Source organism: Cornus florida, unplaced genomic scaffold (genome assembly GCF_030987335.1).
Source record: "Cornus florida cultivar Cherokee Brave unplaced genomic scaffold, ASM3098733v1 CherokeeBrave_3.0.0_Hap2_Chr06, whole genome shotgun sequence".
NCBI classification, from domain to species: Eukaryota; Viridiplantae; Streptophyta; class Magnoliopsida; order Cornales; family Cornaceae; genus Cornus; species Cornus florida.
In genome coordinates, this window is record NW_026775576.1 from 98563801 (window position 1) to 98584351 (window position 20551).

At 34.1% G+C, this 20551-nt stretch overlaps 2 protein-coding genes across 2 annotated transcripts; both read right to left on the reverse strand.

Annotated features, from left to right (window-relative positions):
• Positions 1 to 1070: 1070 nt before the first annotated feature.
• LOC132313261 (putative tRNA (cytidine(32)/guanosine(34)-2'-O)-methyltransferase) lies at positions 1071 to 10003 on the reverse strand. Its single transcript, XM_059811955.1, has 12 exons — positions 9870 to 10003; positions 9040 to 9076; positions 8854 to 8947; positions 7742 to 7791; positions 7172 to 7221; positions 6396 to 6504; positions 5744 to 5804; positions 5577 to 5629; positions 4317 to 4409; positions 3552 to 3615; positions 2252 to 2359; positions 1071 to 1571 (listed from the first exon to the last, which is right to left on the reverse strand). The coding sequence occupies exons 2-12, from the start codon at positions 9064 to 9066 to the stop codon at positions 1330 to 1332; spliced, it is 951 nt and encodes a 316-aa protein (XP_059667938.1). The 5' UTR covers positions 9067 to 9076; positions 9870 to 10003; the 3' UTR covers positions 1071 to 1329.
• A 1161-nt stretch (positions 10004 to 11164) lies between these two features.
• LOC132313263 (26S proteasome non-ATPase regulatory subunit 7 homolog A-like) lies at positions 11165 to 20190 on the reverse strand. The gene is made up of 10 exons (XM_059811958.1): positions 19904 to 20190; positions 17081 to 17173; positions 16895 to 16976; positions 14680 to 14776; positions 14338 to 14413; positions 14149 to 14207; positions 12425 to 12547; positions 12215 to 12272; positions 12009 to 12094; positions 11165 to 11587 (listed from the first exon to the last, which is right to left on the reverse strand). Exons 1-10 carry the CDS (start codon positions 20088 to 20090, stop codon positions 11516 to 11518), a joined length of 933 nt encoding a protein of 310 aa, XP_059667941.1. The 5' UTR covers positions 20091 to 20190; the 3' UTR covers positions 11165 to 11515.
• Positions 20191 to 20551: the final 361 nt, after the last annotated feature.

The following is a 20551-nucleotide window of genomic DNA, read 5'->3' on the forward strand; positions in this document are numbered from 1 at the left end:
TCCAGAAATGCATAATGGGATGGACTAATATATTCTGAGGTTGGCTAGTATTACTAAATTTCATTTTTTTTTGTTTTTCTTTTTTTTTTTTTTTTTTTTTTTTTTTTTGGGGGGGGGGGGGGGGTTGGGGGAATGATGAAGAAGTTGGATATATAGCAAAAGGTTCTGTGTTAGCACAGAATGTTGTGAAACACAAGTTGGTTATATATATCCATTGGCCATTGTTATACTTCTTTTTAATTGCCTCGCTTTGGCATTGTTAAACTTGCATTGATATATATGTATATACAAATGAACTTTTTGATTGTTTTGTTTTATTTCTTTTTCTATTTATTGCTCACTGTTTGGTACAAAAGTTTAAAATTACAAATATGAGGATCCAATTTCGAGTAAGCACCTTCCATGTACAGAGAGTAGCCACACTCACACACACACACACACACACACACACACACATCCTCCGTGTGTACAGTTATTAGGTAGGAAACTTCTTGTATGATATATCACCAACATCCAACTCATAGAAACGGACCACTCTAAGGTAGGTGGGCCACGGTGAGAGCGTCTAGTCTGATTATTCAACATTGAGAAGAAAAGGCTTGCTAAGAAATAGTGATTTACAAGTTTCATCTTTTGTCTGATTTTTTTAAAAAATGCATAGCACAAAGGGCACGTCAATGTTTCCAATGGATCAGAAATTATTGTATGATCCCAAAATCATTGATCAAGAAAAAAGTTAAATAACGCATAAACAAAGCTGGTCTTGGGTCAGCTAGTGCTTTGTGGACTAATGGTCCTGAGATCATGAAATAATCTTTCGGATATCACTTTTCAATGACAACCTGGACCCATGGCAGCTTTAGTTTTCCTGACTTCCGTAAATATCACCCAACTCTCGCATGTGTAGCTAAGGAACTAACATTCATAATCAATCTACTGTGATCACTAAACTAATCACCATTTCCAATGCATAAACCATCATTCTATTGATAAGCCTTATTTTTTTGTAGTTAACTCAATGGATCACCTAATTAGACGAATTCGTAAAAATAAAAATAAAAATCACAGAATGGGGGGTCATGTCCTTTTCAAAAATTAAAGCAAAAAAATTGAATTACAACAGGAAGCACAATCGTCCAGAAGTAATCTCTTTGTCAGGAGAGAGGAGAGGGAAAGAAAAAAAAAAAAACTTCCCAAAATAATCATAAAAAGGCCATTGCCGAGCTAACAAGATCAACCGATATTTTAATTATATAAAATCTCTCTATTCTAAATATTTTTGAATTGGAAAATGCATGTCCATGGGAAAAGTAGTATTAAATAGTATGATCAAGAATCAAGCGATAACCTCTCAAGTTCTCGAGTTCCTTGAGTAGAAGCTTTTTTCAGTTCAAGGGCTGTTTTATAAGGGGGAGCAATAGGGGGCTGTACAGGATCCAAGCTCTGGTATGTCCCCTCTGCAACTTTAGGAAGTGGATAGGAACGATCTGAATCATATCCACTCAGATCTCCACAAGCCAAAAATGGGATATACACCTTGTTTGGCCCTTCCAACCATCCACTACTGCAATCTGTCATGCAACAAATACAGGAGAAAGTAAAAAGCCGGTCATAACACCACTAATCACATTTAAACAAAGAAATATCTCATAACAATATGCCCATTCAAAAGTAGAACCAGCATTGTGAGATTCCTTATCTAAGTCGGCAAAAACCAAATTGTGAAATAACTTTGCTTTAAACCTTCTTATCAGTCAACTAACAAAAACAACAATGCACTGTCACTGTCCTGCAAATGAAGCCAAACTTATTTTTCATGTTCTTGTTGCACGTAAAAGTATGTTCTTATATCATCCCATAAAATTTTCAGAGAATAAAATATGTTTATAAAGAGGCAAAGATTGGTTCCATTCCCTAACTACCATGGAAAATAAATGATAGTTGCAAACTTTGGGAGTGAGAATACTAAATAAGCCTGTGTGTGTATGTGTATGTGTGCGCGCGCGCGCGCACGTGTGAGTGAGAGAGAGAGAGGCTGAGAGAGAAGGTTTTTAGTTTTAACAAACTGTCTGCAACTTATACCAGGTTGAATATTTCAAATTAGAGAAATTAATTGAAGAATGAAATGAGGATGACTCATAAGATTTCTTATAAAATAAAAATAAAAATAAAAAAGACATACTTATAGATAGAGTCATTCTAAAAAATGTCTTACCAATTGAAAAAAAAGAAAGTAATGTATAACAATTACCTAGATCATCTCCACCAGATGGACTCCCAACCTTTTCTAGGAGGCGACGCAAATCTTTCTCATTAAATCCTTCAGGAGGGGAATAATTCTCACAAACTGCAAATGCCTCTGAATTACAAACAATAATGGAATTAGCTAACTATCAAAAAAAAAAAAAATCTTCACATGGCACTCAACTTTCAAAATAAATATATTTTGTCTAAAAGGAGAAAAAAAATTAAAAATAATAATAAAATAAAATGAGCTGGTGCCCTCTCCACCAGCAGTGAAAGCTCATTGACCACGTCAAAAATCATGTTCACCAAATAAAAGAGAATAAACACAAACATATTTATTATTATTATTTGGCCAAAATAATTAGGAAATACAGCGAAGCTCCCCAGACTGCCATATGAGAGCATAGACACTTAACCAACAAAATAAAGTGCTAAGACCACACCAATGGATGCCATAGCTGAAGCTCAATCCCATTCATAACTTCATGGATGCTTAGTCATTTATCTTCTTATAATAAGAATGAGAAAGTGATACAGATGTTACCTCTTCCTGCTAGCTATTTTTAGGTCAATCTGGGGAAAAAAAGAGGAGAAAGGGGGGGAGGGGTTTTGTCAAATAGGATGTAAATAAGTGGAAGATTAAATTATTAATTTAGTAGGTCTCTGCCCTTGCAATTTAATATTTAGAGGCACAATATAGCAGCTTCCATAGAGCCTAGTGTCACGGGCCTAGAGTCGGGGCGTGACACTAGACTGACTTGTGGATTCACAGTTCCATTTTCCCTTTTTTTTCCCAGATGATTCTTGGTGGCCTTCAGGAGACTATTCTAGTGCTCATGTACATTTTCTTTCAAACCCAATGACAATTAACTACTACTTTGTGTGCGCGCGCGTGTGTGTGTGAGAGAGAGAGAGGGGAGGGGGGGGGGGGGGGAAGAGAGAGAGAGGCAGACAGAGAGATGAATATAACCTGTATTATATATCGAATTATCATTTCAGATATAAAGAAATTACGGCTTTTGCAATTTTAATCACCGTTTTTCAGAATGACTAACAAAATTTTGCAATGATATTATTTTTGTTTTGTCATAGTTCATCCAGAAGGATGGATTTGAGCCACTGAATTTAACCATATCCCCATAAATATAAGCTCAAATACTTTGTTGACTAAGACAAGTTTAAGTCTAACAAAGAAGTGACTGTTGCCCATTGTGAAGATTATCTGAATTAGATCACCACATTACACTGCACTAACTTGTAAAGTACTAAGAGAAATTGGCCGAAAGACAATAAGCTACATTTACCTATGCTTGAATTACGGCTGCTTTTCGGTTTTGCAAATGTCACTTCTGTGAAAAATAGTTTTAGCTGCAAAAAATAAGTAATATAGATGATTCCACAAGTTTGAAAATACCAAATCAAAATTATTGCTACGCATATAAATATGCAACCCTGAATCAAAAAATATTCTAAGTAATTTACAATCACCAAATCCTCTAATAAGGAATACATGTTATCAATTCAAAACATTTTCTATTGGCTACTTTCACATTCTTTAGCCAGAAAACAAAATCAATTGTAGAGTATCATATGGATATATATATATATATATTTATAAATTCCTGAGAAAATATGGACTGACAGCATATGTGATAAAGACCAATTGTGGTTGTCCGTAGGGGCATATTTTGATTTTAGATTTCTAAAGCCAATCTTGTGTGATGAGCTTGCTTTCGAACTGGTAAAAAATCAGGTTATTGTTATCCCTCACACCAGATAACTTTTTAAGAGTAATTTTGACATAAATTCAACATGTACCACTAGATTGTGACCAGATAAATTTGTTGTTCTGGTTTGGCAACTCTAAAGTTCAGAGGATTATGTACCATTGGCACACCTTGCAAGACCATGTACATATTCAAAATGCCAAAGGAAGGCCAAACTGAGATATATATAAAAGATGCAAAGAAAACTTTGAGACTAAAGTCAGAACTATCCTAATGCAAGCAGCAATCAATGTGAAGAAACTAATTCTGAGAATTGGGAATTTTAGCAAGTATATCATTTACCTGACAGTAAAGAAGACTTGTATCTTTTCCCCGGAATATCTTCGCAATAAATTTCCCACCTTTTTTAAGTATGTGACTAACTATGGTTAAACCCTGCAAGCAAGTTGGACCAAATAACAGAACTTAATTAAATTGTATCCATGAATATCTCCAAATAACTAATCCAAATTGCTCTCTGAACATAAATCAAATGGAATTCAATTTTGACCATTAATATTTAAGACTACACAAAAATATATGCAACAATATATTAGAGCAGAAAACACCGCTCTATGAAACATTGCCAGGAAAAGGTTTGCCCTTCATTTTAACACTCACTATCCCATAACATTACTTGTTGTCAACTCCCAAGAAGTTCAACTAGCTCACATTTTGAGAGAACTCTGTGCCATAGATATCTAGTAATTTGACTATGAAGATAAGGCAGCTATACCAGGTGAAATTGCAAGAGATGCAAGAGTTGATTCTCAGAGGTTTAGAATGTAAAAACTCTCTTGCTAATTTTGCTAAGAATCAAACTTTTTAGTTCGCAGGAAAATTGTTGGCAAGGAGTTGTCATTGGTGATAAATCAATTTTGTTGTAGTTAACCTGGTCAGTGCATTTTTTTTTTTTTTTTCTTCTGAGAACCAGTGGGTTTTGATGCTTCTATGATTATATTTGTCTTGTTTTAATTAACCTGGTCAGGGAATGTATGCCTTTCTAGGAAGCCCCATGGCGTTAGGCTTTCTAGGTATATGATCTTTCGTTATCAATAATTTTTTTCTTAATGTATAGCAACCAAATAATGAAATAGTTTCATTTATTGTCTCCTATTCTTCAACAGCAAAGAGCAATCAAAGTTACAATGAAAATGAAAGGGAAAGAAAACAGAAGTGTTTACTATTACAGTTGCATGATATTCAAACTGGACTGATTTACTTTATCCCACAAATGTAGAACCACACCAAGTTAAGGGTCATTATCATTTTTTATGTCTTCCAGATTCAGAAGATCCCTAGTGTATATGCAGGAGCAGCAATACTCTTATCAGAGAATATGTACTGTAGGTGCTGTGAGTTAAGAATCCAAAATAATGTTTATCCAGAAAATAATATAGAACGTATGTGAAATAACCATGATCATCATTATTTTGGAATTTGACACTGTATATTGTAAAGCACAATAGAATGCATGTTTTATACATGGGAAATACCATCCAATGTTTACACAACTAAACTATGCCCTTAATGAATATCCATCAGAGGAATCTGAATACTTACTGCCAATATGAGTTGGGACTGAACAAATTCATCCATGTCATGAAGTCCAGTAACTGCAAAGCAACATGGAAAGAACGTTTCAGAAAAATATAGTTAGAATATGACTAAGTAGACCACGAGGATGGGCCCATCAATATGAATTGAAAATCATATTTGTTTTGCCTAACCATCAGGAGCACCATCACATACAACCAGGTCAGCCTTGCATCCATCGAAGTGTCTAATGACCTGAGAAAGAAAATGCACATAATGATGAATGGCAGTGCATCAATTGTGTATAGCAGATGAGTTGAACACAACACACAAAACACATAAGGAAAAGGACCATGAAGCAGCCCCCAATTTTCAAGTCAAATATATGTATTACACATATTCAGAACTAATGAAGTTTTAATAACAAAAATGTTCTCTTTTTAGTCTTGACTTTTACAACATCTCCTTCTATAGTTTTGCTAAAATTATATTCCATATATTCATTTTTTATCCTACTTATTCTAAACTCCCTTGATTCTAGAAAGTCTCTCCAAACCCCTAGTTAAACGTTTATCCCTGCTTTGGACCTTGTCAAAAGGCACTAACAATGAAAAACAATCACTCCATTCTAAACTGACAGCAACTTTCAAGTTCCAAAAGGAAACAAGGTTGCATACTATACCCACTATGAGACTGGGCATAATGTGTATAGTTAATTAAATATTTCAGAACAAGCATCAGAATTGGTTTGTTTTAGTACCGTGACTAGCGTCAAACAAAAAGCAGACAATAAGGAAAGTAAGCACATATATATATATATATATAATAAAAAATCTCTGATCATACCACTTCAGCTGTCCGAGCATTTGTTATGTCACCCTGCACTTGAATAACACCTTCAATTGGAGCCATGGGCTGCAAATCAATTGCCACAATTAGAGGAAGATCACCATCCCTGCAAATTACGATGAAAAGAAAAGGACTTATACTGTTCACCATCCAACAATATCCATGAAAATGATGATACAAATGAAAATATTATGATAACTATAATTCTTAGAAGATAAGAATTTGCACAAGTTTGAGACCACTACCTTAAAATAATACAAGCGGGGAAAAGGAATAAGAAGGAAGTTTAATGTGCAAAAGCTCATAAACCAATGCAACTAGGCTCACAACTACATTTTCAAACACATTTCCGTAGAATTCACCTCAGCAGTAACAATAGTAGTGATGAAGATAATGATGCTAAAATAAAATAAGAAAGCTTGTTCTGTGGGAGCTTTTTCTCAATGAATCAAAAGCTTGGAGCAACAGCCTAGAAACAAATGAATACAACAAATTCAAGTTAAGCATACTGCAGCACAATGATTTTATGGTACTGCTGTTTATTCAACCTTTTTATTACTTTTTTTTCCCCAGACCCTGGTTGATAGGTGAGGAGGTGAACTGACATTCAAGCTCAAGAGGGAGCTTGAACATAGTTTAGTAGTATTTGCAAGCTCCCATCCACTTTTCTATTATAAAATATTAAAAATTAAAAATGGCATACTTGTGGAAACTGAAAATAACAAACCCTATATTATTCTTAAGGAAACTTAAATTAAAACAATAGAACTCACTTTGAATCAGGTGACAGCTTTGCCGGTAGATACAACTTACGACTCAAAACCTACATATGAGATCAGAAGTGTTAGAGACTGGTCAAAATGCTTTGCATGTCACTTTCTCAAACAGCATGAATATAAAGTATATTGTCCTCTTCAGCTCCAGTTCTTATTTTGATTTTTATTTTTGGTTGAGGGAAGGGGTTTTTAAACCATTGGTGTCTTGATCATTATGTATCAGCCCTTCAACAGGAAATAATAAATGCCAAATTCAAATGAAATTAAATGAAGACTGCCAAAACTATTCATTAATTCTAGTTGCATGTAACTGGCTTACACACATATTCCACATCTACCCTGTAGTGAATGTAAAATAGTATAAAAGAAAGCCATAGAGTTGAATAATTTCATTTCAGTGTCAACACGTTATTGTATCACAACTCGTCTCTAGCCAGTCGGATAAAACAAAGATATCAAAGAGACAATTGGTTTCATCTGTATCAATGCATAATTCTCTATAACTGCTTCAGCTTTTTTTTAAAATAAAAAAGGAAAAGACAAGCAATAGTCCCAAATAAAAGATACCTGACTCCAGCTACCAGGTGCTGCACATAGATCGACCACACGCTTCACCCCTGCAAATCAGATTGTTATTGAACAAGTAAAGGTGAGAATTTATTAGACCTTAAATAAATAGATAATTTCAATTACAAGTGTCACAGCAAGGAATTCCTATTTGCAAAATTACAGAAAATCTGTGCTTCATGAGAGCAATGAAATCAGTAGACTTCTAGGATGGTTAGACACCTTTAAGTATAAATACATATGAAATAATAAGCAGGGATGGAGCCGACTTGGGCCCATTAAATTTTATACTTATATATATTTACATAGTTTATAAAATATTACATAGTGCGTCCCCCCCCCCCCCCCCCAAAAAAAAAAAAAAAATTTGTTTTTTCTTTCTAAAAAGCTCTCTAATTATTTCTCCCTCATCCTTCTTACTCTTATTCTTCCTTTTTAATTTCTATTTTTATTTTTATTTTTTATTCTCTTCAAATAAATTTCCATCCCCTTCAGGGAAGGACCCAAACCATGAAGTGCGGAGGGGGGAAGGGGGGGGGGCAATTTTTTAGTAATTTCAGGGGGGGGCAAAAGTAATATTTTAAGGGTATATAACTAAAAAAGAATAATATAGTAAGGCATATTAGTAAAAAATATATATATATCGTGTACATAAGGTCTGTCCCTGATTACCTTTATTCAATTAAATCCTTTTTTTTTTTAACATGTTATTTTGACCATAAATGCTTACAGATAGTCTTCCAAAATTAACCCTACATATGCAATATTCCAACAAACTCCATTTTCAGGTATGTGATTGTAGGTATGATTTTTACAAATTTGCGGTGATTTGCAATAAAGAACAAAATGTATAGCACGACCTGGATTGAGTTCTGTGACGATAATCAAACCAATGTGCCCAAAATTATATTAAAGAATTAGCCCCCACAACCAACACAACCACCCACACCCATCCTTTTATTAGATATTCCACTACAACCCCTCCCCCAACAACAACAACAAAAATTCCTGGCTCTGTCCCTGATGATAAGCAATGAATTTTCATAACCTAATTCCTTCAAATAGTAAATGATGGAAAGTAACCAATATTACAAAGACAAGTCAGGTCACACCTTCAAATATGTTGAATTCCTCATCAATCTGAAGGAGCTTGAAGGCACTTCGAGCACGCCAGCCTTCTTCTTTTGCTTTTCGATAGTAGATATCCTGCAAACATGAATACATTTTCAGAAACTGCAACATGAGACAACCCCAAAAATTGAAACAAAGGAAATCAACTGACAAAAATATGACCTTACCCTTTTATCTCTTGAAGCTTTTCCCATCTTTTGAACCCTGTAGGAAGTAAAGGAAAAAAAAATACACATGAAATATTCCATTTATATCATCAATTAATTAATACAAATTATATATAGATGTATATGTATAATTAAACCAAATTCTAAAATAAATAAAACCAATATACCAAAGTCTCTCTTCTTCCAGGCACCATATGTTTCCTTTACATTATATAATTGTCCTATCATGAATTAACCCATGCATCACACAGATTTGTTGCTAGTCATAAGTTCCAACCGGACTTAAATGTGGGCCACATAACACGAGAATTTCCTCAGTAGCTCCACAAAATCCAACCTTCTATCACCCTTTTCTTTTAACTAAACATGCACATACATATACAATCACATCATTTATTGACAAAAGCTCCTAATCGTATCTAATCCGATTGGCAGCTAGGCACTTGCCGTCAATGACTTCTCAAACATGCACTATCCCAATTCCACAAATTATGGTATCTAAGAATCCAACTTCTCTTCAACCTTTTTTCAAACACCTGGTGTGCATTCCCATTTTCAGCCACATGATAGCTACCCTAACGGCGATATAGTCAGAGGGAGCCATAAAACAAAAGTTTTTTTTTTCCCAAGGGAACAATGAAACAAATACATAAATATATATATACACACACACACATACAATAGAGAGATAGTCAAATTCACGTGAACAACGGCACGTAGAGAAAGAGAGTATCAAATTCGCAGCTTCTTAGGAAAAGAGGGTACATATAAAGAGACGGAAAAGAATAAAGATTTTTGAAGGTAAGAGGTACAATTGATAAATTTTTTACCTGGGTTTTAGCTCCAATATGAACCAGAACTCGGAGGTGTTCCAAAGTGCGGGGACGGAGGTGGGCTTCAGAATTTGACGACAATGTTAAAGAACTAATTCGCTAGTATTGCTGCGACGTCGTTTTCCTTAATAGAAAAGGATGATTTTTTTTTTTTTTTTTCCGTCCTGGAAAAGATATACTATATATTTTTCCTAGTTAAGATAAATTAATTGAGTGACGTCAAAAATAAATTATCATGCTGTCCTCGTTATAACAGAAAATTTTCTTTTTCTCTTAATTCAAATATCAAAAAAATAAAAAATATAATGTTGTATTTGAAATTAGAATCAAAGGAATTTACTCTTGAATTTATTTTTTTTTAGCATCCTGTTCAACCATGCTCACCAATTTGTCCACCCCTCTCACACACCATCATAATTCATAATTTCAGAAATCAAAACACCTTTTTATGTATCATTTACGCTTTATTAGAAGGCTTCTATAGAAGCTATAGAGTTTTTTTTATGTATCTAATAGATGCTTATAGAATTTGATGGGGTTTAAAATTTTCAAATGAATTTTTATTGTTTGGAATGAAGTAGCAAAATTAAGAATGAGATTGGATAGGTATAAATTTGAGATAAAAAATTAAAATTTAAAAAGATTATAGCATTTTGTTCTATCAGTGCTAGAAACAATTTTGTCTTCCCCATATTACTAATATCTCTAGAGTTAAATGATTTTATATGACAAAAATTTAATAATAATAATCTAACAAAAATGGTTATTTACTGAGAAAAATTTTAGATTTTACACAACAGTATGTAATTTTATTTCTAATCTTCTTTACTCCAATTTATTTGTCACAAAACTATATTTGATTTCAAAAACAATGATGAAATGGTCCATCAAACTTCGGGCACAATTGAACTTGCTTTATACTTTTACTTTGACCCAAAATGTGTTCAACACTATAAAACTTGTTGAGTTAGTACCGTAAATTTGTTACAAAATTTTTACAAGCAAAAATATAAAAAGTTAAAAATATTGCCATTTCATAATGTATATATTATGCTTTCAATTTTGGCCCTTTTTTTTTTTAAAGGGTTACTAAAGTTCCAAAGTACACCATCAGTTGAAAAGGAAAAAAAAAGGTAGCTGCCAAACGCCCAAAATAAATGCTATTTTTGAAAAATAAATGCTTTTCACCCGTGGATGTTCCAAAATAAATGCTATTTTTGAAAAATCATTATATTTTACACTATCCTTTTTTCTGAGCAAGAGAACACAAAAATAAATATAATAAAAAGAAATTTGAGACATAAAACCATATAATTTCTTTGGTGAGGCGCAAACAAGAAAGTGAGGCGCAAATCATCGTGATGGCAGTGTAGTCCGCATACTGAATAAAAAGAAGATAAAATCCTATATCAGATGGCCATTTAGTATGGAACATAACCTAAGCATATTACAGTTCAACATCATGACAAATCAACAGAAATGATGAATCCCAGGTTTGGAGACCCTGTTATCTCCAGCTGGACTATTAGAATCCAAAATTCTCAAGCTCAGGAACTCTCTGAAGAAGTATATAACACAGGTTATCCCGCACTCAAAACCTGAGCTTTTGTCATACCAGAAAATCCTAATCGCATAACCTAAGTTCAGCTTCCAGCGACTGGTGGTACCGTTGCCGGCTTGGAATCCTCAGCTTTTTCGTGTTCTTTGTTAAGCATCTGGAGGGAAGAAGAATAAATAAATTGAAAACTTAAATATCATCTGAATATATGAAAGCAGTTGCATTAACATTTTAACCATTTAGAGTAACATCAAGATAACTCCAAAATCCATGCGGGTGTTCCCACCGGAAACAAACCAATAGCAATTTATTGTGCATTGCTTGGCATCACCCATTCAGTATGACAAAGACATCCATGCAGGAGAGAGATGAAGACATGCCGATCTAAAACCTTAAATAACATGCGTCCTTAACATGAAATAGAACACCACAAAGTAAATTGTATAACCCACAAACAATTTTATTGCAATTTATCTACACATTCAACTTGAAAACACATCCATACGGCCATAAAGTTATTTTAGTACAAAAATCGTTACTTTAGCATAAAATGAATTTGATAGACAATAGCATGTCACCTTGTTATTGATCAAGTTGTGGAGTGCTATCACACTTCTGATCAGCGATGAAAGATAAATGACCAACATCATATCGTTTGTTTTCACTGCACAAAAACGGGTGGGTGAACATCGACAGAGACGTGAAAGTTAACCGACCTGAAGATACTAGAACCAAATAAATTTTTGCTTTCTTTTTACACTATCAGTAGTAACAAATTATTCACCTGCAAATGCCTTGATTAACTCTGTGACATTCAGATTTGGGAGAAGGTTGAATACATCCTGCAGTTTTTATAGGATCCAAGCACAGAAACGTAAGAAGATAGATTAATAATCAATGAGGACAGCAATTGTTCAAGCAGAATATAAGATGTGTTGATGAAGGAAGCCTTAAAATAAAGGATAAATGAATAAATGTAAACAGCCAAGAGTACTTGTAAATGGTAAAGAATCTCGTGATTTAAAGGAAGCTTCCCATCAATCACAAGATCAAGATAACCACGCATTTCTCGTAATCGTGCATCCAAACCCTTCAAGGCTGCAAGTTTTCCAGTGACCTGTGCAGAAATGGAGTAATTCTCATTAGTCTCCTTTCAATCAGAAGTAGCTTAAATTTACATTTACATGAACTAAAATTGCATTTCAATTTAGTGTTTTATTTATAAACAAAAGAATTGTCTAATATTTTATAAAAATCAAGATCAATTGGTAACCCACAGGAAACAATAAAAGTTTAAAACAGGTAAATTCTTTTGGGGTTCTAAACAAAACTTTTTGAGGATTACAAGACACGTACTGAAATTTTGGTTTTTTTGGGGAGCTAAAAAAAAGGCTAACTCAGTGCACGTGAAACTACTGTCATTGCGGAGTTGGGGGGGCAAACTAGTACTATGTGATTAAAAATTGAGATATTTATAAATAAATTGTAATATGATTTTCTTTATAATATTCTTCTTATTAGTATATTTACTGAGGAAAATACAATCCAAAAAATTGAGAAAAAAAAATATAAAAGAAAATAAGAAAATAAAACAATGATATATTGGAGAGAAACTACCATCAATGAACTTTATATTTTTATTTGACAAGATCTAAGCTTTCAAAAGTAGGATAAAAATGTCCAGATTAAAAAAAATTATGTGTTTTGAGATGACACAAGTTATATTTATTTCTATAATTATTGGGGCCAAAAAATAAAAGTGTTTTGGAATATATATATATGTATATATATATATTTTAGTGTGGTGGGGAGTAAAAATTTCTATGAATTTTGTGGGTTCAAATAGGGCTATTTATATAAAATAACATTTTTGTGGGTGTATAAGAAGAAATTTGAAAAAAAATTGTGTGCGCTGGTAGCTAAATCAATGTGTATACTAAATCGTCATCACCATAGAACTATGAAGGAAAGAAGAAAAATTCATAATTGAAGGAAAGATGAACCAAACCAAGACGTAGCACCACATAATCAGATTAATTTTTAAAAAAAATAAGATCTGAGATACAGAATCGATTGCTTAGAGACATGAATTCTATGAGCCTAACCTAATAACACGCACACACCCTAGGAGGTTTTGAATAACAAAAAAATATAAAATAAAAATATCTCAATCCAACAACAACTGCAGGACCTTTTATACAGTGACGTGGATCTTGTTTTCCAATGTATTGAAAAAAATTACAAGTGTCAGTCGTTTTTTTTCCTCACGTCAAGAAAATTTGTGTGCGTGTGGGGTGGGTGGGGCCCAACCCTAGCTCCGCCCCTGTTCATCTCCAATTTTGTTGCTTTTTTTTTTTTTTTTTGGGGGGGGGGGGGGGGGGGGGTGGTTGTGTGGGGAATTATTCAAAAAAAAAGTTGGTAGTTTTATTTCTTAAAAATTAAAAATACTAGAACAATCCAAACACTATTTTTGACTCAAAAACAACTTCTCTGCTTTTATAAATAAAAAATAATTTTTTGTAAGCACACACAAATGTAGCCAAAGACCCAAATTAAGAGAAAATAGAAAAGGAGCATTCATGAATGAAAAGCTACAAGTCTACAGCTAAACTCAAATAAGTCCTTTCTAACATAAACAAAAAGCTACAATTAAAATGGTGAAGACAGTTTGAAAATATATACATATATATATTAAAAACTTAAATAAGCAAATAAAACCTCATTTGCAAGTGTGCTAATTGTTGTATCCTTCACATCCCTCAGCAGGTGCTCCACTCCTGTCAACAAGTGACATAACAAGTATGAAGAACAGACAATCCACAGCAAAAATCAATTTGAATCATCCTCAATAATTCAAAGAGGGAAAATTTGCTAGAAGGATAAGTAGTTTTTCATCTCATTTAATACCAATTTCCTCAACTTCATGAGCAGCAATTTCTGAAGGCACGTGGACAAAAACCTTCTGGCTTTTCTGAGTTGCATTCTATAACCACAATCAAACAATAGTTCAGTTTAACTTAAAAGTGATGGAGGATTTTTTATCAATTAAAAGCAGAGGAGACAACATTGTGACTTTATAATAGTTTCTCCTTGGGATTCAAAGAGCCAGCCTGGATTATGCAAGTCTGATAACTAATCTCTCCTTTATAACACAACTGATAGACTAGGCTTATTAGATTGAGAAGAAAGCCCAATAATATACATATATATTTATATATATTGGAGTAAGTGAAAGCCAAATAATATTACCTCTTTAACCTCTTCAACGGCATAATAAGCCTTGGTGGGAATTCCAAGCTCCTTAGGTTGGACATCAATTATCACCAAGACAGGATTCGGAACATAACTGCAACAACAAGGAAGCTTGACCAAGAAGGGACACAGACAAGATAAAAAAGAAAGCCACAATAAACAGATTATAATAGAGGGAGGGAGAAATACATATTCACAACAATTGAACTGACAATATTCATTTACAGCTCCAGGATTGTGCTTCAGAATGACATTATTCTATTAATCATCAAGTTCTGTTTAATCTTGAGCCTATACTTCAATTAAGCTTAGCTACCCAGTAGCCATGTACTCTTCTAAACGCTATACTTTGTCCAAGTATTAACAGAGAGACCAATAATTAATATGTAAGTTTTCCACACTCACTTACTGTCGTATTATTAAAACCTGAACTGGCAAGAAAAGCACTATCCTAGACGGCACCATACATATTGCTCAACTAAATTGATATAATTCTGAACCATTGGAAAATTGCTAAAATAGGAAGGAATGTTTCTGATATTTAGAGTAAGAAACAGTTTAAAGGATTCGTTGTTAGTATAGTGGTGACAGTACGCAGTAATTTGGAAACAGTCTGGGCAATCAACAAACCAGAGAAAGTCATCAAAACCAATTAGGTCAGGTTGTTTGCTCTATGCAGGATTTTTCATTTTTCTAATGCTCCGTTTGGTAGGAGGGATGGAGAAATTGAATGGAAGGGAGAGGGGGAGGGATGGATGAGGCATCCCCAGGGAAGGGATGGTGTCTCACTCACTTTTTTTTGGGTTGGGTGGAAGGGATAATGAAATGACAGACAATGTGACACCTTATTTTGTTCGGTTGGAAGGAAGGGAAGGAGAGTTTTTATAATTTTGTAGATAACCGACTGCTAGAAAAGGTATTTTATATTTATAGATTATTTTTTCTATATTTCCCTCCTCTCTTCCGCCCAATTTCAGGCGGATGAGAAAAAAAAAAAAAAAACTATGGCACCCCTCCTTGCTTCCTTCTTCTCTTCCTTCCAACCAACCAAACAAGGGAAGCTTCTTTTATCCCTCCTCTCTTCCATCCTTCCTCAATCATTCCTTCGAACCAAACATAGCATAATATCATAAAATTCAAGAAAAAGGCTTTAAAAAGTATTAAAAGGGCTAAAGAGAACATCTGTGGCAGAGACTCGCAATATTCATGTTACCAGATTTCAACCTCAAGTGTGAGGCTCACACAGGACTTGTACCATGTCTTTGGCATGGTTTATGTTAGAAACATCAACTGACTCACTAACTACAAATTAAGGAACATTTTAAACAACCATAACACGATAACAAATAATATGTAATTTTAGTTTTAATCTTCGAAATCATCTAGCAAGCAGATCTTTGATGACCGAGATGATCGAATGACGGTTTAATTGTTTGCCATTATAGACCTATTGCAAATATGTGGATTAGGTTGACTAGCAAAGCTTCATCAACTTCTGTGTGGTTCATCTCTTACTCTTTGGGGGGTTCATGGAAGACTGCGCACTAGAAATTTAATATCCCTTGTGATATTACTTCATTTGTGGGAACATAACTGTTAAGGAAACTTTTAAGTCATTACTAACAAACAGTGGATTTATCACTCATCCGTATGGCCCCTTTTTGGATCTCACATGCAAAAAAAGTGGACCCTTTGTGGCTCCTTGCTGAACAAAACATCATAAATTTCTATAGATATACAAATTGAAATATTAATGCAAAAATCAAATGGCTGCTCATGGCAGTCATCATTCTCCATGCAAAACCAACCTAACGAGATGGCTAACTAGCAGATTGAGCACAGAACCTATTCAGTCCTATGCAAAAGCTGAAATTTAAGAGAATTTGGGGAACAAAGAAATGGGTGAAAACAAAAATAAATAAACAACTTATATTCCAGACTGGCCAATACCATTATACAACTACCTTACATGGATCAGAGTGATGGCGTTTTATTAGGTAAAAAAACTGTAAAGAGAAGAGGCATCCTAAAAGGATTATGTTGTTGGCAAGTGGGAACCCATCCATATATAAATGGCAAAATAGGAAGACCCAAAGATTGGATGGATCAGAGAAAGGAAAATTAAAAAATGCAAGGTACTTCTAAACACATTCATAAAAATTTTTTCAACACAAGTCTAGGCTTATTCAAAAACAATAATAGGTGATCTTACTCATTAAATAAGCCATGAATATCCAGGTCATTCTCCCGCAGCTTAGGGCCTGTACTGTACCAACCAACGACATGCTCTTTGGCTGTAACAATTAAAAACCAATTCCATAAATTTGAAATTTACCACATTCTAAAAATATCATTAAGGAGATACTTCATTACTGACACAAATCTGAACAAGATATACCATTTATTCTCTTGAACATGGAAAACATTGCTTCATGGTAGTTGTGGTCAAGAAACCATATGCTTGGATCCTTGTCGTCTTCTTCAAAAGGCACTGCAAATATAAAATTCTCCATTTAGAAGTACGAAGAAATTAACACAAGTTATCACATGAGTGATCAGATTTCAGAAACCAAAGTACAACCATAACAGGAAACAGCTATTACCCTGGATGCCACTGCAACCTACTTTTTATCATATCTCATTCTACAAAAATCCCCATCACGTGAATTTGCAATCACATATTAAAACAAACAAAATCTAAAAAATATAATTTATGTTTCACTTTCATGTTATTGACATACAAAGATAAAAAGCAACAAATTACATGAAAAGGTGAAAAAACAAAAATGGTAAAAGAAAATTCTGTACAAGGTAGCGCATAAGAAAACAAGTTCACAAGGTCAAGATAAGATAAAGAACAAGTTCACAAGGTCAAGATAAGATCATATAATATCTAACCAGTTAACACAGTAAGCAACGGTGCATACCACCTCATTTTGGATGTGAATCAATAGCAGCTTGAGAGTTAGACATATCATATTACTATTAGAATGAGGAAAAAGGTAATGGAGCCAATTATCACTGGTTAATCTTAGAGCATAAGATGCACAACCGCAAGAACATTAAAAATAATCCAAAAAATCCACTTCTGGAATAAACATATGTTAACCAATTAAATATGGGCCACTATATGGAACGCAAACAAATAATTTGCCATGGTTTTTAATGGGTGATTGTGGTGATTTGTCACAATGTGGAATGGAATTGATTGGTTCTTTACTATTTTCCTTGCTTCACATAAGTTGGATGTTGCCCAGACCTGCTTTGCTTGTTTCTAAAGAATAGTGGAAGAATGACAAGGATCTCAGTAGAAATGAGATTTTGCAGAAAGCTGCCTTTCATTGTTTGACTTGGTACAATGATTTATGGGTTGCTCAAGTCAACACCATCTGAGTTGGGGCTAAGACAAAATTTTGACCAATATCATAAGACGTGATAATATCATAAGCGAAGACCAAGTCAAAACTATTGTTCCAGTGCACACTACTCCCAACAAGCCCCAAAAGTATGATGTTGTTCATCATTCATCTCAGCAAATTCTGAATTTAACAACTTGCTCCTTTAAATTTTTATCTACTACCACAAATGCTCCATTTTTATGTCCATATTTTGATAGAGTTTAGGAATAGCGCAGCAATTAGTGACGAAATAAGAGAAACTAGACTTAGGCGGTATGGACGTATAGAGCTTAAACCCATTGATGTGCCCGTGAGGAAAGGAACATTAGTTTGCATAGAAGGTGAAAGACAACGAAGCCAATCAAAACTAACATGGAATGAAGTAATTAAAAATGACCTCAAAAAATTAAATATTAGAAGTGACATGAATATAATAGAATAAAATGGAAAAGAGAACTCGTGGCTGACCCATTCATGTGGGAAAAGGCAATGATGATAATGACATTTTGCTAAGAGTTTATGTCCTTTATTTTCAATTTGCCTCATTTTCTGGCCTACTTGCCAACACTTCTAATAATAGTATCTAACAATTGTATCCTTTTACATTTTATGTTCCAAAAGGTGCTAAACTAATACTACTATATTGGAGTAACTTCTTTAACTACAAACATCAAGAATAGGAAGAAAGCTTACCTTTAAATTTTTATCTACTACTATAAATGCTCCATTTTTATGTCCATATTTTGATAGAGTTTAGGAATAGCGCAGCAATTAGTGACGAAATAAGAGAAACTAGACTTAGGTGGTATGGACGTATAGAGCTTAAACCCATTGATGTGCCCGTGAGGAAAGGAACATTAGTTTGCATAGAAGGTGAAAGACAACGAAGCCAATCAAAACTAACATGGAATGAAGTAATTAAAAATGACCTCAAAAAATTAAATATTAGAAGTGACATGAATATAATAGAATAAAATGGAAAAGAGAACTCGTGGCTGACCCATTCATGTGGGAAAAGGCAATGATGATAATGACATTTTGATAAGAGTTTATGTCCTTTATTTTCAATTTGCCTCATTTTCTGGCCTACTTGCCAACACTTCTAATAATAGTATCTAACAATTGTATCCTTTTACATTTTATGTTCCAAAAGGTGCTAAACTAATACTACTATATTGGAGTAACTTCTTTAACTACAAACATCAAGAATAGGAAGAAAGCTTACCGCGTCTGGACACTGATGTGCATCCCTTACATCTCTTAAGAAACACCAAAGAGTTGATGCATCACATCACTACCCTACTATTTACTCCAAGTCATGTTCTTAACTCATAGTATATTGGCAATGGTTTCATGCTTAGAGCTACTTAGCACAACCTTCATCCTCCTTTACATATACATATATATAGACACACAAACACCAAAATTCTTAGTAATCATGTTTATAATTCAAAGGAGTTTGGCAATAGTTTCAAATTTACCATTAGGAATATAACTCAACCATCCTTCTCCTTCACATTATGTAATAAAACCAGCGGCAAAAACCCTAATTTAGTTCTATATAAGCAAATTTGTCAGGTTATGCTTTATAATAGCCAAAAAGAATTCAAGGCATTTTCATTAAACTATACAAATACAATAACGGGTATTTCTCAGTGTTATCATCACAGTTCAAACATATACATAAAGATATACATACATAAATATAAATAATAGAAATTTAAAATACAAGAATACGGAGTTAAATTGGAAGCAATGAGTTCAGATCTGAATAGAATGAAAACAATTAGGGACAAAAGGCGATAATAGTGGAGAGGACGAACCAGCGTAGCTGTTGGTGACATCGACGGTTCCTTTGAAGGAACTGCCGAGGAGGACTCCGATGACGCGCTTGCGAGTGTCCTTGGCGACTCTATTGTAGTTGTCGACAATGCTGAGCAGCACCAGAGGGTGCACTATCACCTTCTCGATCGGCCTCGCCGATATCTGCTGCGACTTTATCACGTCCATCGCTGGTTAATCGAACGAATCGTCGTCTTCTCTGACAAAACCCTATGTGGTTTTTCCCTTTCCTCTTCCTGAGTTTTGAGTTTTGTTCAAGAAAGGAACCTTCAACACTCGTGTTTTAAAAAGTATATATACGCAGCTGTACATTATATTACACACACATGTGTCGGGCTTAGAGTGTTTGACCCGAATTTAATACGGGTATGTTTGCATGGTTGCTCTCAGTAGGGCTGCAAACGAGCCTAGCCGTTCGCGAACGGTTCGGGCTCGGCTCGTGAATTACTCGACTCGAACTCGGTTCATTTATAAATTATTCGAGTTCGAGCCAAATTATGAGACTCGATTTATAAACAAAACGAGTTTAAACATCAATAGGCTCAACTCGTTTGTTCATGAACCGTTCAAGAACTGAGCTCGATAAGGCATTCACGAACATACTCGATTATAATGTATATCTGCATACA

Excerpts from the sequence above, each read along its gene's own strand:
- LOC132313263 (XM_059811958.1), bottom strand. The coding sequence starts at position 20,090 with ATGGACGTGATAAAGTCGCAGCAGATATCGGCGAGGCCGATCGAGAAG. Across the intron at positions 12,548-14,148 it reads TTAGCACACTTGCAAATGAG|GTCACTGGAAAACTTGCAGC; the intron begins GTTTTATTTGCT and ends ATTTCTGCACAG. Across the intron at positions 12,095-12,214 it reads GTTAATCAAGGCATTTGCAG|TGAAAACAAACGATATGATG; the intron begins GTGAATAATTTG and ends GTTTTTGTGCAG.
- LOC132313261 (XM_059811955.1), bottom strand. The coding sequence starts at position 9,066 with ATGGGAAAAGCTTCAAGAGATAAAAGG. Across the intron at positions 7,792-8,853 it reads GGAATTCAACATATTTGAAG|GGGTGAAGCGTGTGGTCGAT; the intron begins GTGTGACCTGAC and ends TCTGATTTGCAG. Across the intron at positions 2,360-3,551 it reads CAGCCGTAATTCAAGCATAG|AGGCATTTGCAGTTTGTGAG; the intron begins GTAAATGTAGCT and ends TTTGTAATTCAG.